At 38.6% G+C, this 16,439-nt stretch overlaps 1 protein-coding gene across 6 annotated transcripts in view; it reads right to left on the bottom strand.

Annotated features, from left to right (window-relative positions):
• The window catches only part of LOC136874940 (zinc finger protein 723), a 108,432-nt gene that overhangs the window by 58,711 nt on the left and 33,282 nt on the right, over positions 1–16,439 (bottom strand). For all 6 annotated transcript variants that reach the window (XM_067148652.2, XM_067148655.2, XM_067148654.2 and 3 more), the window contains exons 2-3: positions 13,210–13,299; positions 12,911–13,033 (exon numbers count right to left, since the gene is read on the bottom strand). In XM_067148652.2, coding sequence (XP_067004753.1) covers positions 12,911–13,033; positions 13,210–13,278 — 192 coding nt within the window. In that variant the 5' untranslated portion in view covers positions 13,279–13,299. The remainder of the gene's footprint in view (positions 1–12,910; positions 13,034–13,209; positions 13,300–16,439) is intronic.

Genomic DNA, 16,439 nt, shown 5'->3' with positions numbered 1-16,439 from the left:
AGTATCGTATCCTTCAAACTACCCCCATTTTCTTGCCATCTCCAGACGACAGGACGTGACTTTTTAGATTTGTCCGTATCGACTTCCTCGTGAGGCCTCTTGACCTCACACAACTCTGTTTTTAACTGTCATTCTATATCACCCCCAACACATGGCTGCTTCGACAGCAAGGCCAGTGGATTGAGTTACCAAAATAATCACTATGTATTACTTATGTGCTGCTACTTGATGAAGGTTCGTGTCCCTGGACATGACAGTGGTCCTACATCCTCCTGAGTCGATGCCGTGCGCATTGTGTAATCTGCATATCGGTTTGAAATAAACATCAATTATTCGTCCGTGCCGTCTCTGTTTTTTCCCCAACTTTCATCCCTTTCGAACCACTCCTTCTTGGTGTTGCATTTGCTCTGTCAGTCAGTGTATTTTGAACTATTTAAATGTACAGTACCTGCTGTCACTAAAGTATCTTAAACTATTTAAATGTAAAGCACCTACTGTCATTAAAGTATCTTGAACTATTTAAATGTACAGCACCTACTGTCACTAAAGTATCTTGAACTATTTAAATGTACAGCACCTACTGTCACTAATGTATCTTGAACTATTTCAGTGTGCCTACTGCCACTGAAGTCTATCTGAAATACGTTCACAGCGCTATATACATTATGGAACTACCGTTGGATGGCCTTGTAATAAAGAAGTTCATTCAAATTACTGTACCGACTGATAGGCCTTCTAGTGAGTCTACAGGACGAATGAAGTACAGTCTACTCGCTCTGGCCACACAAATGAATACGGTAGAACCTTGTTCAACGACCGCAGTGTTATCGCTTTATTTAAACACGAATTCCATTCTTCTATGCCTTAAATTCACAAACTTAGAAATGACTTTATCGTCAAAGTCAGGCATATCGTAAATAAGGTCTTTCGCAATAGAAATCATTGCCAGAGCAGATACCGTAGTCGTTCTTCGGTCATTGTGTTGCGTAAAAATGTCTTAATACGAGCCAGTGTCGAAAAACAGCGCTCTGCTTCGGCTGTGGACATGGGTGTTGTCACAATTATCCTGAGATGCTTTAGCGTTTCTTTGAACGTTGATTTCAGATTATTTTCTAAAATAAAAGCAAGAAGTGGTAGAGCTCCTTTGACTTGCCTGAAATCTGTCCGTTTATAAATCACTTCTAATTCCGTCTTTAGCCTTTCTTTCTGCAACATTGGATAATGTAACGTAGTAGAATTTAATACATTTTGTGGAAAGTTTATAGAAAATTTGTCAAATGAATCGGAGTACAGTAGTGTTGCAGCTTCAATGTACCCAGTAAATGCAAACCTATCATGCACCTGATTCATTACTACGTCACATACTTCTTTCGCTGCAATGGTCCTTGTGTCACTTACTCTACGTCTTTTATCGGAATTATTGTAGTCCGTGAGATCACATGAAATTGTATCTATTTCTTCACGTTGTTGTGCTACGCACTTTGCGAAGTCAGAAATAGCCTTTTTTATTTGGACTGAATCTGTTTCGCGTTTTTGTAGCTGATTGTACAAAATGTCAACATGCGGCATTAATTTGTGAAAAATAGACAACCAGAACATGAATATGGTATCCTCAAGAGCACGTCGCAGTCCACTGGCTTCATTTACGCTAACAGACGTTTTACCTTCTTCTTCTATTCTACGAAAGCACTCGATCAGTTTATCTCTATTCTCATAAACTATATTCACCGTACGAATGTTGTAGTTCCAGCGAGTAGTGATTGTCCGAGGGAGTCTAGTCTTCATTATTTCATTCAAGAGGTCACTTCTGTGAGACGAGTTGGAAAAAAAGTTGGAATTGCGGACAGGTTACAGAAAAATAATTTGACTTGGGGATTGTACGAACAAGCCTTCTGCATTGTCAAATTTAGCTGGTGTCCATAACAATGAATGAAATGTGCATTAGGGTAGTGTACTTTCAATTTCGCCTGCACACCCCCTGTCCTTCCGCTCATTACGCTGGCTCCGTCATAACTCTGACAAATAAGTTTATGTGGTGTGTCCCTTAATATGGGATTAATTTGCTCTAACAGACATTGACTCAATCCATCCGCTGTCCTGTCGGTTGGATTCATGAACCCCCAGAATCTTTCATGGACGTGACCCTCTAATGCATATCGAAAAACAAGTACCAATTGGCATTTGTTTGAAACATCCGTTTGTTTCATCTGCTTCTATTGTAACGAATTGGGATTCCCCAATTTCTGAAGAAATTTGTTCCCTGCACACATTCAACATACAATCAAGAAGCTCGTTCTGAATGGTGTTTGAAGTGCCTTTAAATACAGAAGCTTTGGCCAGGTGTTCTTTCATAGCAACGTCTATTTCAGCCGTAAAATTAATGAGACCTTTGAAAATTCCAGGATTTAGAGAATTTTCTGTCTCATCATGGCCACGGAGTGCCACTTCACATACGCCACAGAATTTTATGCACTGAATAATTCTGCGTAATATGTGCCTATTTTTCCTAACCTGATCATTGTGTTTGTTAACGGATTGGCGATAAGCAGAATCCAGTTGAGTCACTATATTAACTTTCCCTAGCACAGCTAATTCCATGCATGAATTGATATGTTGGGAGGAACTTTCGTGTTTTTTAATTTTTTCTTTCAAGTGTTTGAGATCTGTTACTCCGGTTTTCGTCCTCGTCTGGTCATGTCCGAATAACATGCACGGAAAACAGAAAAACGCATTCCTTGAATCACAGCCACACAACCACTCGTATCCTGTATACACCCCTGGCTGGAATCTACGTCGATATTCACGCCCTTTATATTGTCCTACTTGCTCTAGTTGTAAATGAGGCGTTGGTCGACCGAGTGTCTTTATCTCAGTCTTTTCCGTTAGGGACAGTTGAGAAAAAGGTCTATTTAAAATATTACTCACAGAATTCATTGTACGTAGCCTAGATATTAATCATACCTGTGTGATATACCTTAAGAGACTCTTCATAGGGATTCTCTATGTCCGCACACAAAACACGACAGATTTACTTTTAATGACACCACACTAAATATTACAAGATAGGATACTGACTAATTTCATTAGCCAGTACAGCATGTTTATCAGATTGCAGATGACAGACTTGGAACACGATGTTCTGCTCGGCGCGATAAGCCTTCGCGTATTTTCGTAATCGTAGCGGGCTGGCTTCGGTAATGACCCAATCTCCCATTCAGTGCATGTTAAAAATTAGTTAGTTCCACGCATGCGTGAACGAAAACTACGTAAGAAAGAGTCAGCAGCTAAGGGCACAGGGCCCAGCATGACCGGCCAGCGTAGAGCCCGCCGGAGGAAGCAAAGTACGTGTATGATGAAAACATTGACGCTCTAGCTGCATGCGGCGCCTAATATCAAAACTGAATGTATCACCATTCAAATTGCCAGTATTTATAAAACCATGCATTAACAGTTACTTAGCTGGAGGGGCACGTGCCCCTCTGCCCTTTAGAACGAGCCGCTACTGATTATTTATAAATATCTCTAATTTATAGCTTAATTATTTAAAAAGATACTCATTTATTTATTTTATTTATTTATTTATTTATTCACGAAGCACAAGATACAGCTACACTGAGCAAATTTCACTTGCACTGTCAACAGTCAAACCATGAGGTCTTTGATGGTAGAAAAATGACATCTGCCAGTGTCATTTAACTATTATCTAATAAACCCTTTTCAATATCGACAACAGAAACACAAAATTTGATGATTCTTTTGGACCCGTTCTACTAAGCAGCATTCTTTATAAATAGATCAAATAACTAGTCTTGATATGCCTGATAAACATTTTAAATTATATTAAGTAGGCTTTAATGTAGTATACTTGTCATTTATGGATATATTATAAATGACCCTTGTAATTATTAATCAAATTTTTATGTAAGCTTTGTCTTTTTGGCAATCTTCAAATGGGGGAAGCAGAAATAAATGCATTTCTCTCTCTCTGTTTCACCTGCCCTTTTGATAGATTTATGAGCATTTAATACTGTTACATAATAACTGATATAATACAGTTTGAACTAGTGCATTTGTTTCCAATAGATTGAAACAAGACCAAGAAGTCTATTCCATGTTCCACGAACACAGGACAGTTTCTTAAACCAGAATCAAGAACTTTTTAAGTGCCAAGTAGTTTAAGTCTTTGTGTGCATTTCATTTCAATGTGTATATATTTAATCTAGTTTAATTAGATTGAAACAAGACCACAAGTCCAAGAACATTCTTAAAGCGCCATGTGTTTCATATCATTAAATGTGTTTCATGTCGATTTGTATATTTTCAACCTGTGCATATGTTTCCAGAGTTCCATGTTTTATGAACACACGACAGTTTAAACCAGAACTAAGAACTACACTTAAGAAAATGGAAATTGCAGCACTGGTCGTTTGTGTTGATTTTCAAGATATGGAACGATGCCATGTAGGTATGTAAATGATCAAAGTTTCAGACCCATTGGATTGTTGCTACAGGTCTCCCCATGTGATTGGTCGCGGAGGAATCAACTCCAGTATACGGACTCTGGTGTAGCGTAGTTGACTTGCAGTCTGTGCAGTGAAGTGTTCCCCATCAAACATGCCTCGATGACAGAGAAGAGCACGCTATCAACAACTATAGCCGTTTGAGAGTGCTCGGATAATTGGGCTGTGTGAGGCTGGATTATCGCTAAGGACTGTCGCTGCACGAGTTGGTTGACAGGCATCTACGGTACAACGTGTATGGCAGCAGTGGTCAAATGAAGGTACCCGCACTCGTAGACCTGGCACAGGCCCAGCACCACAGACAACTGTGAGAGAGGATCACCGCATCATTCGGATGGCCCGGATGGAACCCCATGCAACAACAGCGCAAATTCGAGCAGCTGTCGCACCCCACGTTACACAACAAACAGTTGGCAATCACTTGCATGCAGCTGGCTTACGAGCCTGTGTCCCTGCAGAAGGTGTTCCATTGACCCCACAACAGCGACGTGTAAGGCTGGCCTGGTGTCGAGAAAGATCGATGTGGGTCGACGAATGGCATAGGGTCGTCTTTAGCGATAAATCACGCTTCTGTCTTGCCCGCAGTGCTCGCCGGAATCGTGTGCGCCGACATACCGGGGAGAGGGGTCGCCCAGATCTTACTGTCGAGAGGCACACAGGGCCAACACCAAGCATTATGGTCTGAGAGCTATTGGCTTTAATGTGAAATCACAATTAGTGCTTGTTGAGGGCACTATGACTGCTCGAGAGTACGTTGATAGGGTACTCAATCCAGTGGTTGTCCCTACGATGGCGAACATTGCTAATGGGATGTTTCAGCTGGACAATGCCTGGGTTCACACTGCACGCATCTCCAGAGAAGCTCTCCACGACATCACAACCTTAGAATGGCCCGCCAGATCCCCGGACCTCAGTCCTATTGAGCATGTGTGGGACATGATGGTTCGACAACTGGCCAACCGTCCTCAGCCACCCACAACTCTGGAACAACTGACCCGTGCAGTGCAGCAAGCATGGCCCATAATTCCTCAGGAAGCGATCCAGGGCCTTATTAACTCCATGCCTTGATGAATTCATCAATGAATTGCAGCTCATGGTGGGCACATCCTGTACTGATTGTTGTCCAAACTTGCGGTCAGAGGGACCTGAAAGTGTAATCATCGAATCACAACCGAACACTCGTCCTGCAAGTTCAATTGCAGCAATGTAGCACCACTCTTCCTGGGTGTTGCAATTTCCATTTTCTTCAGTGTATTTTAAGCTCCAAGTATTGCATACCACGTATACGTTACAATTCAAGGTGTATGTTTTGCAACCCATTGATGTGTTTTTAGGCAATCGCCATTATGTGTATAATTTATTATGAAGTCTTATGTCAACCAATCGAGATGTATGTAGGCAACCCTAGTGATGATTGTTGTCAGACTCCCCTTGATTTGATATTCAACAAGAACTGATGATGACTCCAAGGGAGTCAAAACTGGTCTTCGCTCAATAAATTTATCTGGTTTTTGACATTTTCAAACAATCTTGCCCGAGATAGCGCAACATGCAATTGGCCGTAACTGAATACTAAGACTACCCACTTTTTCAAGAGTTTGTCCCTGCACTTTATGAAGGGTCATGCAGAAGGCTAGTCGACTTGGTTCCTTCCCGTCTGTACGCACGTACAGTAGAACCCCTTTTTATAATCTCAAGGGGATTTCATATTTCTTCCTTAAAAAGGAGTTCAAAGAAAATAGGCTATATAACACAAGAAATAATAATACATTTATGTCTTTAACTAATGTAATGTCAAGAAATAATAAATGAACATATTAATTCTAGAAACTCAAATTAACACAAAAATAACAGAAAATATTTACAAAACAGCAGACGTAACAAATTCCTTAGTGGACCATTGAGAGCACAACCTGCAGCAAGGAAAAGAGAAATAAGTATTATGGACTGGCAGTTTTAAATTGAAGGAACAGAGACCTAACATGATTTTAAAGATATTTGTGAAAAATAGAGCATGAGAACCATGAGAATAACCATATTAAGCTTCACTTTCTGAAATAGTCCAGTACAGTAGTTTGCTTCCTCTTGCCCAGATGTCTCACGGAAAGAAGTTTTCTCTCAATTTGGTCAAGACTGTTGACGAGATCTTCATCAATGTTGAAGGAGGAGAAGTACCGGCGGACAATATCCAATCCCTCCACTGCTGCTCCAAAAGTTGGTTTGCAGGATCATAATCATAATCATCATAATCATCATCATCATCATCATCATCATCATATTATTATTATTATTATTATTATTATTATTATTATTATTATTATTATTATTATTATTATTCTGTACTTCATCTTTTTGCATCGTCACAAAGGTCTCCAACATCCATCTTTGGCGCTAAGGTTAGGATATCATCATCACAAGTAACAAATTATTTGCATGTTGTGGCACTCAAGTCCTTTCATACAATCCCCAATCTTCCATAATGTCATCAGTAGTGTTATCTTCCTTAAAAACTCCTGAAATAGCACCAAAACCTGCATGGCTAAAGCAGTTTTGAATAGTGTCTGTTGTGACTTGGAGTATTTTCAATTTCAATTCCTCATTTCTTTCAAGAAAGAAAATAGCTCTTTGAACTAGGGCCTTCCTGTACTTCACTTTCACAGAATGAATAATGCCCAAGTCCAAAGGCTGCAGGTGTCTAGTGCAGTTAGGAGGAAAGAAAACCACTGTGATATTCTGCAGGAAAGGGGTATCTGAAGGATGATCTGGACAACTGTTCTACCGCACCATATCATTTTATGGTACGTTTACTTTTTCTGATATCTTCACGTTCCTAGCGAACTCTAGTATCTATCAACTATTACTCTTTCCCATCATGTGTCGTTACCACTATGTAATCCTTCTCTATTCCGACAGATGGCGTCTTATACGACAGGATAGGTCAAGCATTTCTTTTTGCCCCGTCTTGTGGGATTATCTTTCTGATGGACTTTTTTGAGATCTTTCGAATTGAGAAGATGGAAGGATTCGATTTTCAAGTTGCCTTTATGGCTTATAAAAGATATTTTAAGAAATTCAAGATGTCCTTGTATACATCTCAGCCTTTTGTGTATGCTGTTTTCTTATGTAATCGAGGTATTCAATTTTCTTTAATCTTCATTTAGTTAGGTTAGAAAGGCTTCCCTCATTACGTGTTTTTCTGTTTTTGAAAATCTTTTACTGATCCACTATGTTTATTTTGAGAATAGAAGGTAACACGGATTCATGTGTGTGTATGTGATTGTTTGCTGTGTGCGGCCGAGACCTTTTACCCATGTCGCTTCATTAACATTCCGCTTGAGCTCATGTCGTATTATTTTATCACGTACTCTGTATAATTCATGTCCATTTCATAAATCTGGTATGAATTCAAGCTAACTATGCGATTTGCCTGCTTCTGTGTGTTTTGGTGTTGAAGACACTCCGTCTCTTTTGATGGACCACTTTCTGATTCATATTGTCTGAGCTCGAGAGCGGTTGTTTATTTATTATGTGCTGTATCGTCGACGCTCTTGTACGTCCCTTCATTTGCAACAACCTAACCTCTTGGTCTCTGGGTGTGCGTGGGTGGTTCTGACTTTTTATTCGTGATACCTTTTGTGCTTAATTTACCTGTTTATTGCTCGTTTCACATCGCCGCCATTGGCTTTCTTTACTTATTTTCTAATTTAATATGCTTTATTCCTTGAGGGTTCCCTTTCCATATTTTCTTGTTGTGTTGCGTGAAACTATGGTAACCGCCCCTTTTGCTTTTTCTCTCTGGTTGAATTTTAAGACCTCGGTGCTCCCTCCCCTCTTCTCCATTTATGCTCTTTTTACTGAATGTTATTGTATTCTCGGGGGATGTAAGGATTATTGTTGAGAGTCTTGATGCCTTGACGGTGGAATCGAATGAGAGTACGTTATTATGTGAGGCTATTACGCTCTAATCTTATGATTGTCTTGACCTGACGTGCTATAAAGAAATGTTTTGTACCATCTAAACTCATATGCTTCAGCTAATTGATATAGATGCCATATCTTTATGTTAAACTTTTCTTCACGTCCTTTACGAAGGTAAGCGTTTGCGAAGGTATTATTACCATTGTGTCTGGTATATTTTAATCACGGGCCACATATTATTAATATTACCCATTTGATTTTCGGCCCCCTGTTTTTCTTATACTATTTTCTTTTGATTTTCTTTTCATAATAAATTTAAGTTCTTACCCTTATCACTGTTATGTTTTATTTTCTTTGCGTCTCTTATATGTTTCTTTTATATATAAAAGGCCCGATTCCACTTCCTGGCAGTTTTCTTTTCGCTAGTTTTGACCAAAACCACTGCACTGGGTCTTCATCGTATCCTTAGTGACAGTTCACTGTCTATCATCAGCACTATCTTCCTTCCTGCTGATCCCATCTTAGCATACAAGCTTCGTAAAACTTTTAGAAATATCTCCGATGTCATCGACACGCTTTTGTTAAAATAATATTTACATGGGAGTGTACGGATGTTCTTAGAGCATCTTGGATTCTAAAATTTTCCACATATTAGTGGAGGTAATTTTCCACTCCTGTCGCTGTTAACATATAACAACGCTGTCAGTTTTTCTTTACTTTTTTTGCCTCCGTGGCATTTTTGTCCGCAAACAGTATATGTCTTGGATGGGAGCAAATTGTAAAACACTCCCGTTTCATCGGCATTAAAAGAGTTCCTTCATGTTCTCTTTAGATTTAAAATTTGTTACATCTTAAGACTGGTTAAGTTATTTTAATGACAGATCCTTTCCAATCAATAGTAAAGCAAAATGTTTTTGATTGAAGTTCTTAACATTTGCACCATTTATTTCAAGACTCAGTGAATGTTCATCAAGAAGACTTTCATACAAATATTTTCATGAAAAAGGAAATATGGTGTTAGACTTTTAAGATAGTGTTATTAGTTATTGTCCTCAGCTCAATGTTAATCAAGTCACAAACCATTCAAAGATTGCAAGATTCAGGGAACTCTTGTTAAGAGGACGTTTACACAAAACTTTAAGATAACTGGTGCTAAATTTTTAGAAAAGAGGATTTTTAGGTTAATTTTACAAGTTAATGTTCACGGCTCATGTTTTTAATCAAGTCATTCCTCCTATCATTTATAAGATTAGTGTACACTTTTATGCATTGTTTTTGTAACCTGAAGTTGTCATTGTGTTTTTCTAATTTTGTGGCTGAAGATGATGCACACCAGCATCGAAACCGGTCCCTTTAATAATAAAATGTTTATTATTCATCTTATAATATTTTATTGTATTGAATAGGTGGACCCCACTATTTTGTTCCCACTAGATTAAAAATATCCTTAGCATCATACCCTTCAAGAAGTAACATATTCTTTTTCCAGTCCACAACTGTATCGTTGTTAACTTCCGCATTCTCGCCGCACGTTTTGGAACAAAAGATTGTGCCGGTTTTTAAAAACGATCAAACAAGCCATTAAAACCATTGAAATCGACCAAACCCAGCTAAGTGTGACTTCTGGATTTTTTCGTTTAAGTATGTTCCCTTTAACTGGAGCGTTTTCGCTTCTTTTTCCCATCAACCATTTCATTAAAATGTTTTTCCTAGTTCCTTGTACTACCAATATAATGTCCGTTATTGGACATTATAAATTTTCCAGCTAACTCATTCTTGGTTGCCTGTACAGCGAAGAACGAATATTCTTCCGTATTTTTCCCCAAAACCGCACTCCACTTCCGCGGTCAGAATTGCTTCCTTCTGCTTCATGATGCCAAACAGCATAGAGGGTACCAAGTCATTTATTTTTAATTTTTTTATCTGTGACAATGGTACCTGGATAGCCCTTTCAACATCACTATATTCATATATATTCTGATATATGTGATTTTCGTCCTAAATAATGTGATTGCATGCAGTCACCTGCGACGCCACAGAGTATACAGTTCCTCTGATGATGGAAGAATACTATTCTGTGCTAGATACTCTGATTCCCTGACCTTCCCAAGCTTCTAAATATACTCAACAGATGGCAGAGCGTTCCTAATCTTACATGCTGCTAAGAGAAAACAGTCTACAGTAGAACAATGTTTTAAAGTGCCCGCTTTTAACGAAGATTTTCGTAATGCCCAGCTAAATCGCCATAAGCAGAATCTTATTTAAACCCCCTTCTAATGAACCCCGACATACGGAAAAGTCAGTTTTTAAGGAATATATTTCACATAAATTACCATCGCACATCCCGTTGTAATGAAAATTTGCGACAAGATATTTTTTTCTAAACTTGCTTGAAATGTTAATTAACATACGTTTTCACGTAATCTAAATCTGAAGTTAATGTGTTAAATTAAAGCGCTCCTTTAGTTATGTGTGGAACCATGATAAATTGGCGCAGCCTTTGGAAATCACTGTTATCGACAAGCAGTAGTCACTGTCATGCTAGATGCTGTTGGTTAGTCATGTCCACTGAACTGTAGGCAGTACCAGAATGACGGCTGTCTGGGAACAAGTGCGATTTCCGGCGAGACTAGCTGTATGGCCTAGAGGCATGACTGACATGTGCATACATGCTGCGAGACAGAAGTAACTTCATGAAATATACACATTTAGGTGGAATTTTACGTGATTTACAGTGAAAGATATATATATAAATAAATAAATAAATAAACAAACAGATTTTCCCCAAATTTTACATCCAAATAAAGTGTCTAACCACCTCTAGGACTCAGTAAGGATTAAAATAATCTTTAAAGTATGGAGGCAAAAAAAGGAAAGAAAAAATGACAGCGTTGTTATGTGTTAACAGCACTAATAATTGGAAAATTTTAGAATCCAAGATGCTTCAACACCACCCGTACACTCCCATGTAAATATTATTTTAACAAAAGTGCGTGGATGACATCGGAGATATTTCTAAAAGTTTTACAAAGCTTGGATGCTAAGATGGAATCAGCAGGAAGGAAGATAGTGCTCATGATAGACAGTTGTCCAGCTCATCCTTCAGATACCTCTTTCCTGCAAAATATCACAGTGGTTTTCTTTCCTCCTAACTGAACTAGACACCTGCAGCCTTGGACCTTGACATTATTCATTCTGTGAAAGTGAAGTACAGGAAGGCCCTCGTTCAAAGAGCTATTTCCTTCCTCGAAAGAAATGGGGAAATGAAATTTAATATACTCCAAGCCATGCATTTGTTTGTAGCAGCATGGCAACTAGTCACAATTGACATTATTCAAAACTACTTTGGCCAGGCAGGTTTGGTCCCATTTCAGAAATTTTTTATGAAGTTGACACTCCTGATCACATTATGGAAGATTGGGGATTGTATGAAAGGACTTGAGTGCCACAACATGCAAAGAATTTGTTAATTGTGATGATATCCTAACCTTAGCGCCAAAGATGGATGTTGGAGACCTTCGTGACGATGCAAAAAGACAAAATACTGAAGAGGAAGAAGAAGATCCAGCAAACCAACTTTTGGGACAGCGGTGGGGGGACTGGATATTATCCGCCAGTACTTCTCCTCCTTCAACCTTGATGAAGATCTCTTCAACAGTCTCAACCAAATTGAGAGATAACTTCTTTCCGTGAGACATCTGGGCAAGAGGAAGCAAACTACTGTACTGGACTATTTCAGAAAGTGAAGCTTAATATGCTTATTCTCATGGTTCTCATGCTCTAATTTTCACAAATACCTTTAAAATCATGTTAGGTCTCTGTTCCTTCAATTTAAAACTGCAACTCAGTAATACCTATTTCTCTTTTCCTTGCTGCAGGTTGTGCTCCCAATGGACCACTAAGGAATTTCTTACGTCTGCTCTTTTGTAAATATGTTTTGTTATTCTTGGGTTAATTTGAGTTTTTAGTATTAATATGCTCATTTATTATTTCTTGATGTTGCATTAGTTAAAGACATACATGTATTATTATTTCTTGTGATATATAGCCTATTTTTTTGAACCCCCTTTTAAGGAAAAGCCCTTTTTAAGGAAGAAATATGAAATCCCCCTGAGATTCATTAAAAAGGGGTTCTACTGTATTAATGAAAGTATTAGTTGCTTAGCAACCTGCTAGGTACAGAAGTATTGCGGGTTAGGGTAATCATTCGCCGGCAATTATTGGAGTGATCACTGAATGATTTTATTTTATGATTACTCAAAGCTGGCCGAACTTAGAGACCCATCAATGCCTCATGATTCACCGCCAGGTAATTCCAGAGAGAATAAAACAGAAATTAAGAAAATAAATATGGCCAACATATCTTATTTGATTTATTACAGTTGCAGTTGATTAGAAAATTTGCTTGCAACCTGTATAATATACCAAAGCAAATGAATTACAAGCATTAAACAATGAAAACTGAAGATTACCTCAAATTTATGTTCCTCCCTCAGGATTTCCTTCTCTCCTTCCTTATCAGTCCAGCCGAGAACACAATCAGGTTCAATTTTAATTTCCACAGTGTTTTCGGTAGCCAACTGCTCACTTAGCTCCTGAAATTTGGAACAATATAACTAAGTGATCTCTATTAAAACAAATTATTTATAGCTTAATTATTTAAAAAGTTAAACCGTGAAGTCTTTGAAGGTAGAAAAAAAGTTACATTTGCCAGTATCATTTAACTATTATTTGATAAACTCTTTTGAATATGGACAATAGAAACACTTACAAAATTTGACAATTCTTCTGTGCCTGATGGCCAATCTGGCTCACTCTTGATAAAAAGGGATTCATCCATAACTTTCAAGGAAGAGAGAACCTATAATAACAGAGAATAAAACAATGACAGAAGGGAAACTAACACTCAAAATGTAATGAGTCTGGTCCAGTTCACTTTTGAGCTGTTTTGCTTTCTTCCCACAATGTTCTCTCCCTCTGTCTAATGAAATTGTGGATTGTTTAATGATTATTCTCACAAACTAGTAAAGCAGCTTAGGCTTTCACAGCCAGTGTCAAAATGATAGTGAATATTTCTAGATTTATAAGCTATAATCCAATTGGGTGGTAGCTCCCAACATTTGAATGGATTAAATGTTCGGCATTTTCAAAGGTGCTGTGTATCTGGTGAAATGTTGGGAGCTTTCAGCTCAAATAATCCATGGCCTACAGGTCAGGGAAACATTTACTATCATTTCATGAACTACTAGGCAATTTGGAACTTTTACACTTGGAAACTGACGCACCGTACAAAAATGATTTTAACCGCATCGACATGACTCTTATTTTGCTTTTATAATAAAATCTGTTTAACTTTAAAAAGGAACTTTAAGTTCCTACAAATGTTGATGGGGTTAAGGGGTTAAAATACTTGTACATTTTAAGCAGGTTTGTACAAGGAGAGCAAATAACACAGGTATAGTGAAAATCCACAGCCTGTTTCCAGTCAATCGACCGAGTCAGGGATGAAATGAATGAAACGCCCATCTAGCAGCGAGGATAGAAAACGTGCCGGCTGCCGAAGCCTGTCGCACTCCTCTGGGCCAATGATTATTGACTGAAAGATGAAATGAAATAGGAGAGTGTTGCTGGAATGAATGAAAACAGGAAAAAACAAGAGTACCCGAAGAAAAACCTGTCCCGCCTCCACTTTGTCGAGCACAAATCTAACATGAAATGGGAACCCAGCAGTAAGAAGATGATGCGCTGCCATCTGAGCCACTAAGGCTCTAACACAGGCATAGTATTAACATTAAAATTTACAAGTACACTATTTTATGAACTAAGTATCTTTTAAATTTATTTTATATTTTACAATAAATCCTGTTCAACTATTAAACATACATACATACATACATACATACATACATACATACATACATACATACATACATACATACATACATACATACATACATACATACATACATACATACATACATACATACAATATCATTATAGACTGTTATGCCTTTCAGCGTTCAGTCTGCAAGCCTCTGTGAATTTACTAAACGTCACCACAATCCTCGATTTGCAACTAGTGTTGTGGCCTCGTTTAGTTCTGTACCTCTTATCTTTAAATTGTTAGAAACCGAGTCTAATCATCGTCGTCTTGGTCTCCCTCTACTTCTCTTATCCTCCATAGCAGGGTCCATTATTCTCCTAGGTAACCTAACCTCCTCCATTCGCCTCACATGACCCCACCACCGAAGCCAGTTTATGCGTACAGCTTCATCCATCGAGTTCATTCCAAAATTAGCCTTTATCTCCTCATTCCGAGTACCTCCTGACACTGTTCCCACCTGTTTGTACCAGCAATCATTCTTGCTACTTTCATGTCTGTTATTTCTAACTTATGAATAAGATATCCTGAGTCCACCCAGCAAAGTTGGTCTGGAAACAGACCGATGTAAAGATAGTTTCGTCTGGGAGCTGACTTCCTTCTTACAGAATACTGCTGATCATAACTGCGAGCTCACTGTATTAGCTTTACTACACCTTGATTCAATCTCACTTACTATATTACCATCCTGGGAGAACACACAACCTAAATACTTGAAATTATCGACCTGTTCTAGCTTTGTATCACCAATCTGACATTCAATTCTGTTGAATTTCTTACCTACTGACATCAGTTTAGTCTTCGAGAGGATAATTTTCATACCATACTCATTGCACCTATTTTCAAGTTCCAAGATATTACACTGCAGGCTTTCGGCATAGTCTGCGATTAAGACCAAGTCGTCAGCATAGGCCAAACTGCTTACACATTTCCACCTAATTGAACCCCTCCCTGCCATTTTATACCTTTCAGCAGATGATCCATGTAAACTACGAACAGCAAAGGTAAAAGATTACAGCCTTGTCTAACCCCTGTAAGTACCCTGAAGCAAGAACTCATTCTACCATCAATTCTCACTGAAGCCCAATTGTCAACATAAATGCCTTTGATTGATTTTAATAATCTACCTTTAATTCCATAGTCCCCCAGTATAGTGAACATCTTTTCCCTCGGTACCCTGTCATATGCTTTCTCTAGATCTACGAAACATAAACACAACTACCTATTCCTCTCGTAGCATTTTTCAATTACCTGGCGCATACTGAAAATCTGATCCTGACAGCCTCTCTGTGGTCTGAAACCACACTGGTTTTCATCCAACTTCCTCTCAACCTCTGATCGCACCCTCCCTTCCAAGATGCCAGTGAATACTTTGCCTGGTATACTAATCAATGAGATACCTCGATAGTTGTTGCACTCCTTCCTGTTCCCTTGCTTATAGATAGGTGCAATTACTGCTTTTGTCCAATATGAAGGTACCTTACCAACACTCCACGCTAATTTTACTACTCTATGAAGCCCTTGTTTGGAGCCATTTCTTATAAGCCTTCTTTTTACGTTTACAGGCTGCTCTCACTTCATCATTACACCAAGATGTTTGCCTTTTCCCATCTTTACACACAGTTGTTCCTAGGCATTCCCTTGCTGTTTCTACTACAGCATCCTTGTATGCCACCCATTCACTTTCTATATCCTGAACCTGCTTACTGTCTACTGTTCGAAACTTCTCACTAATCATATCCATGTACTTCTGTCTAATTTCCTCGTCCTGGAGATTTTCTACCCTTATTCGTCTGCAGACAGATTTCACTTTCTCTACCCTAGGCCTAGAGATACTTAGTTCACTACAGATCAGATAGTGGTCTGTATCATCGAAAAATCCGCAAAAAACTCGTACATTCCTAACAGATTTCCTGAATTCGAAGTCTGTTAAGATATAGTCTATTATGGATCTGGTACCCCTAGTCTCCCAGGTGTAGCGGTGAGTAGCCTTATGCTTGAAGAACGTATTCATAACAGTTAAACCCATACTAGCACAGAAGTCCAGCAAACGCTTCCCATTCCCATTAGCTTCCATATCTTCCCCACATTTACCAATCACCCTTTCGTATCCTTCAGTT

The sequence above is a fragment of the Anabrus simplex genome, chromosome 5 (genome assembly GCF_040414725.1).
Source record: "Anabrus simplex isolate iqAnaSimp1 chromosome 5, ASM4041472v1, whole genome shotgun sequence".
Taxonomy (NCBI): Eukaryota; Metazoa; Arthropoda; class Insecta; order Orthoptera; family Tettigoniidae; genus Anabrus; species Anabrus simplex.
This window is presented reverse-complemented; position numbering and strand designations above follow the sequence as displayed.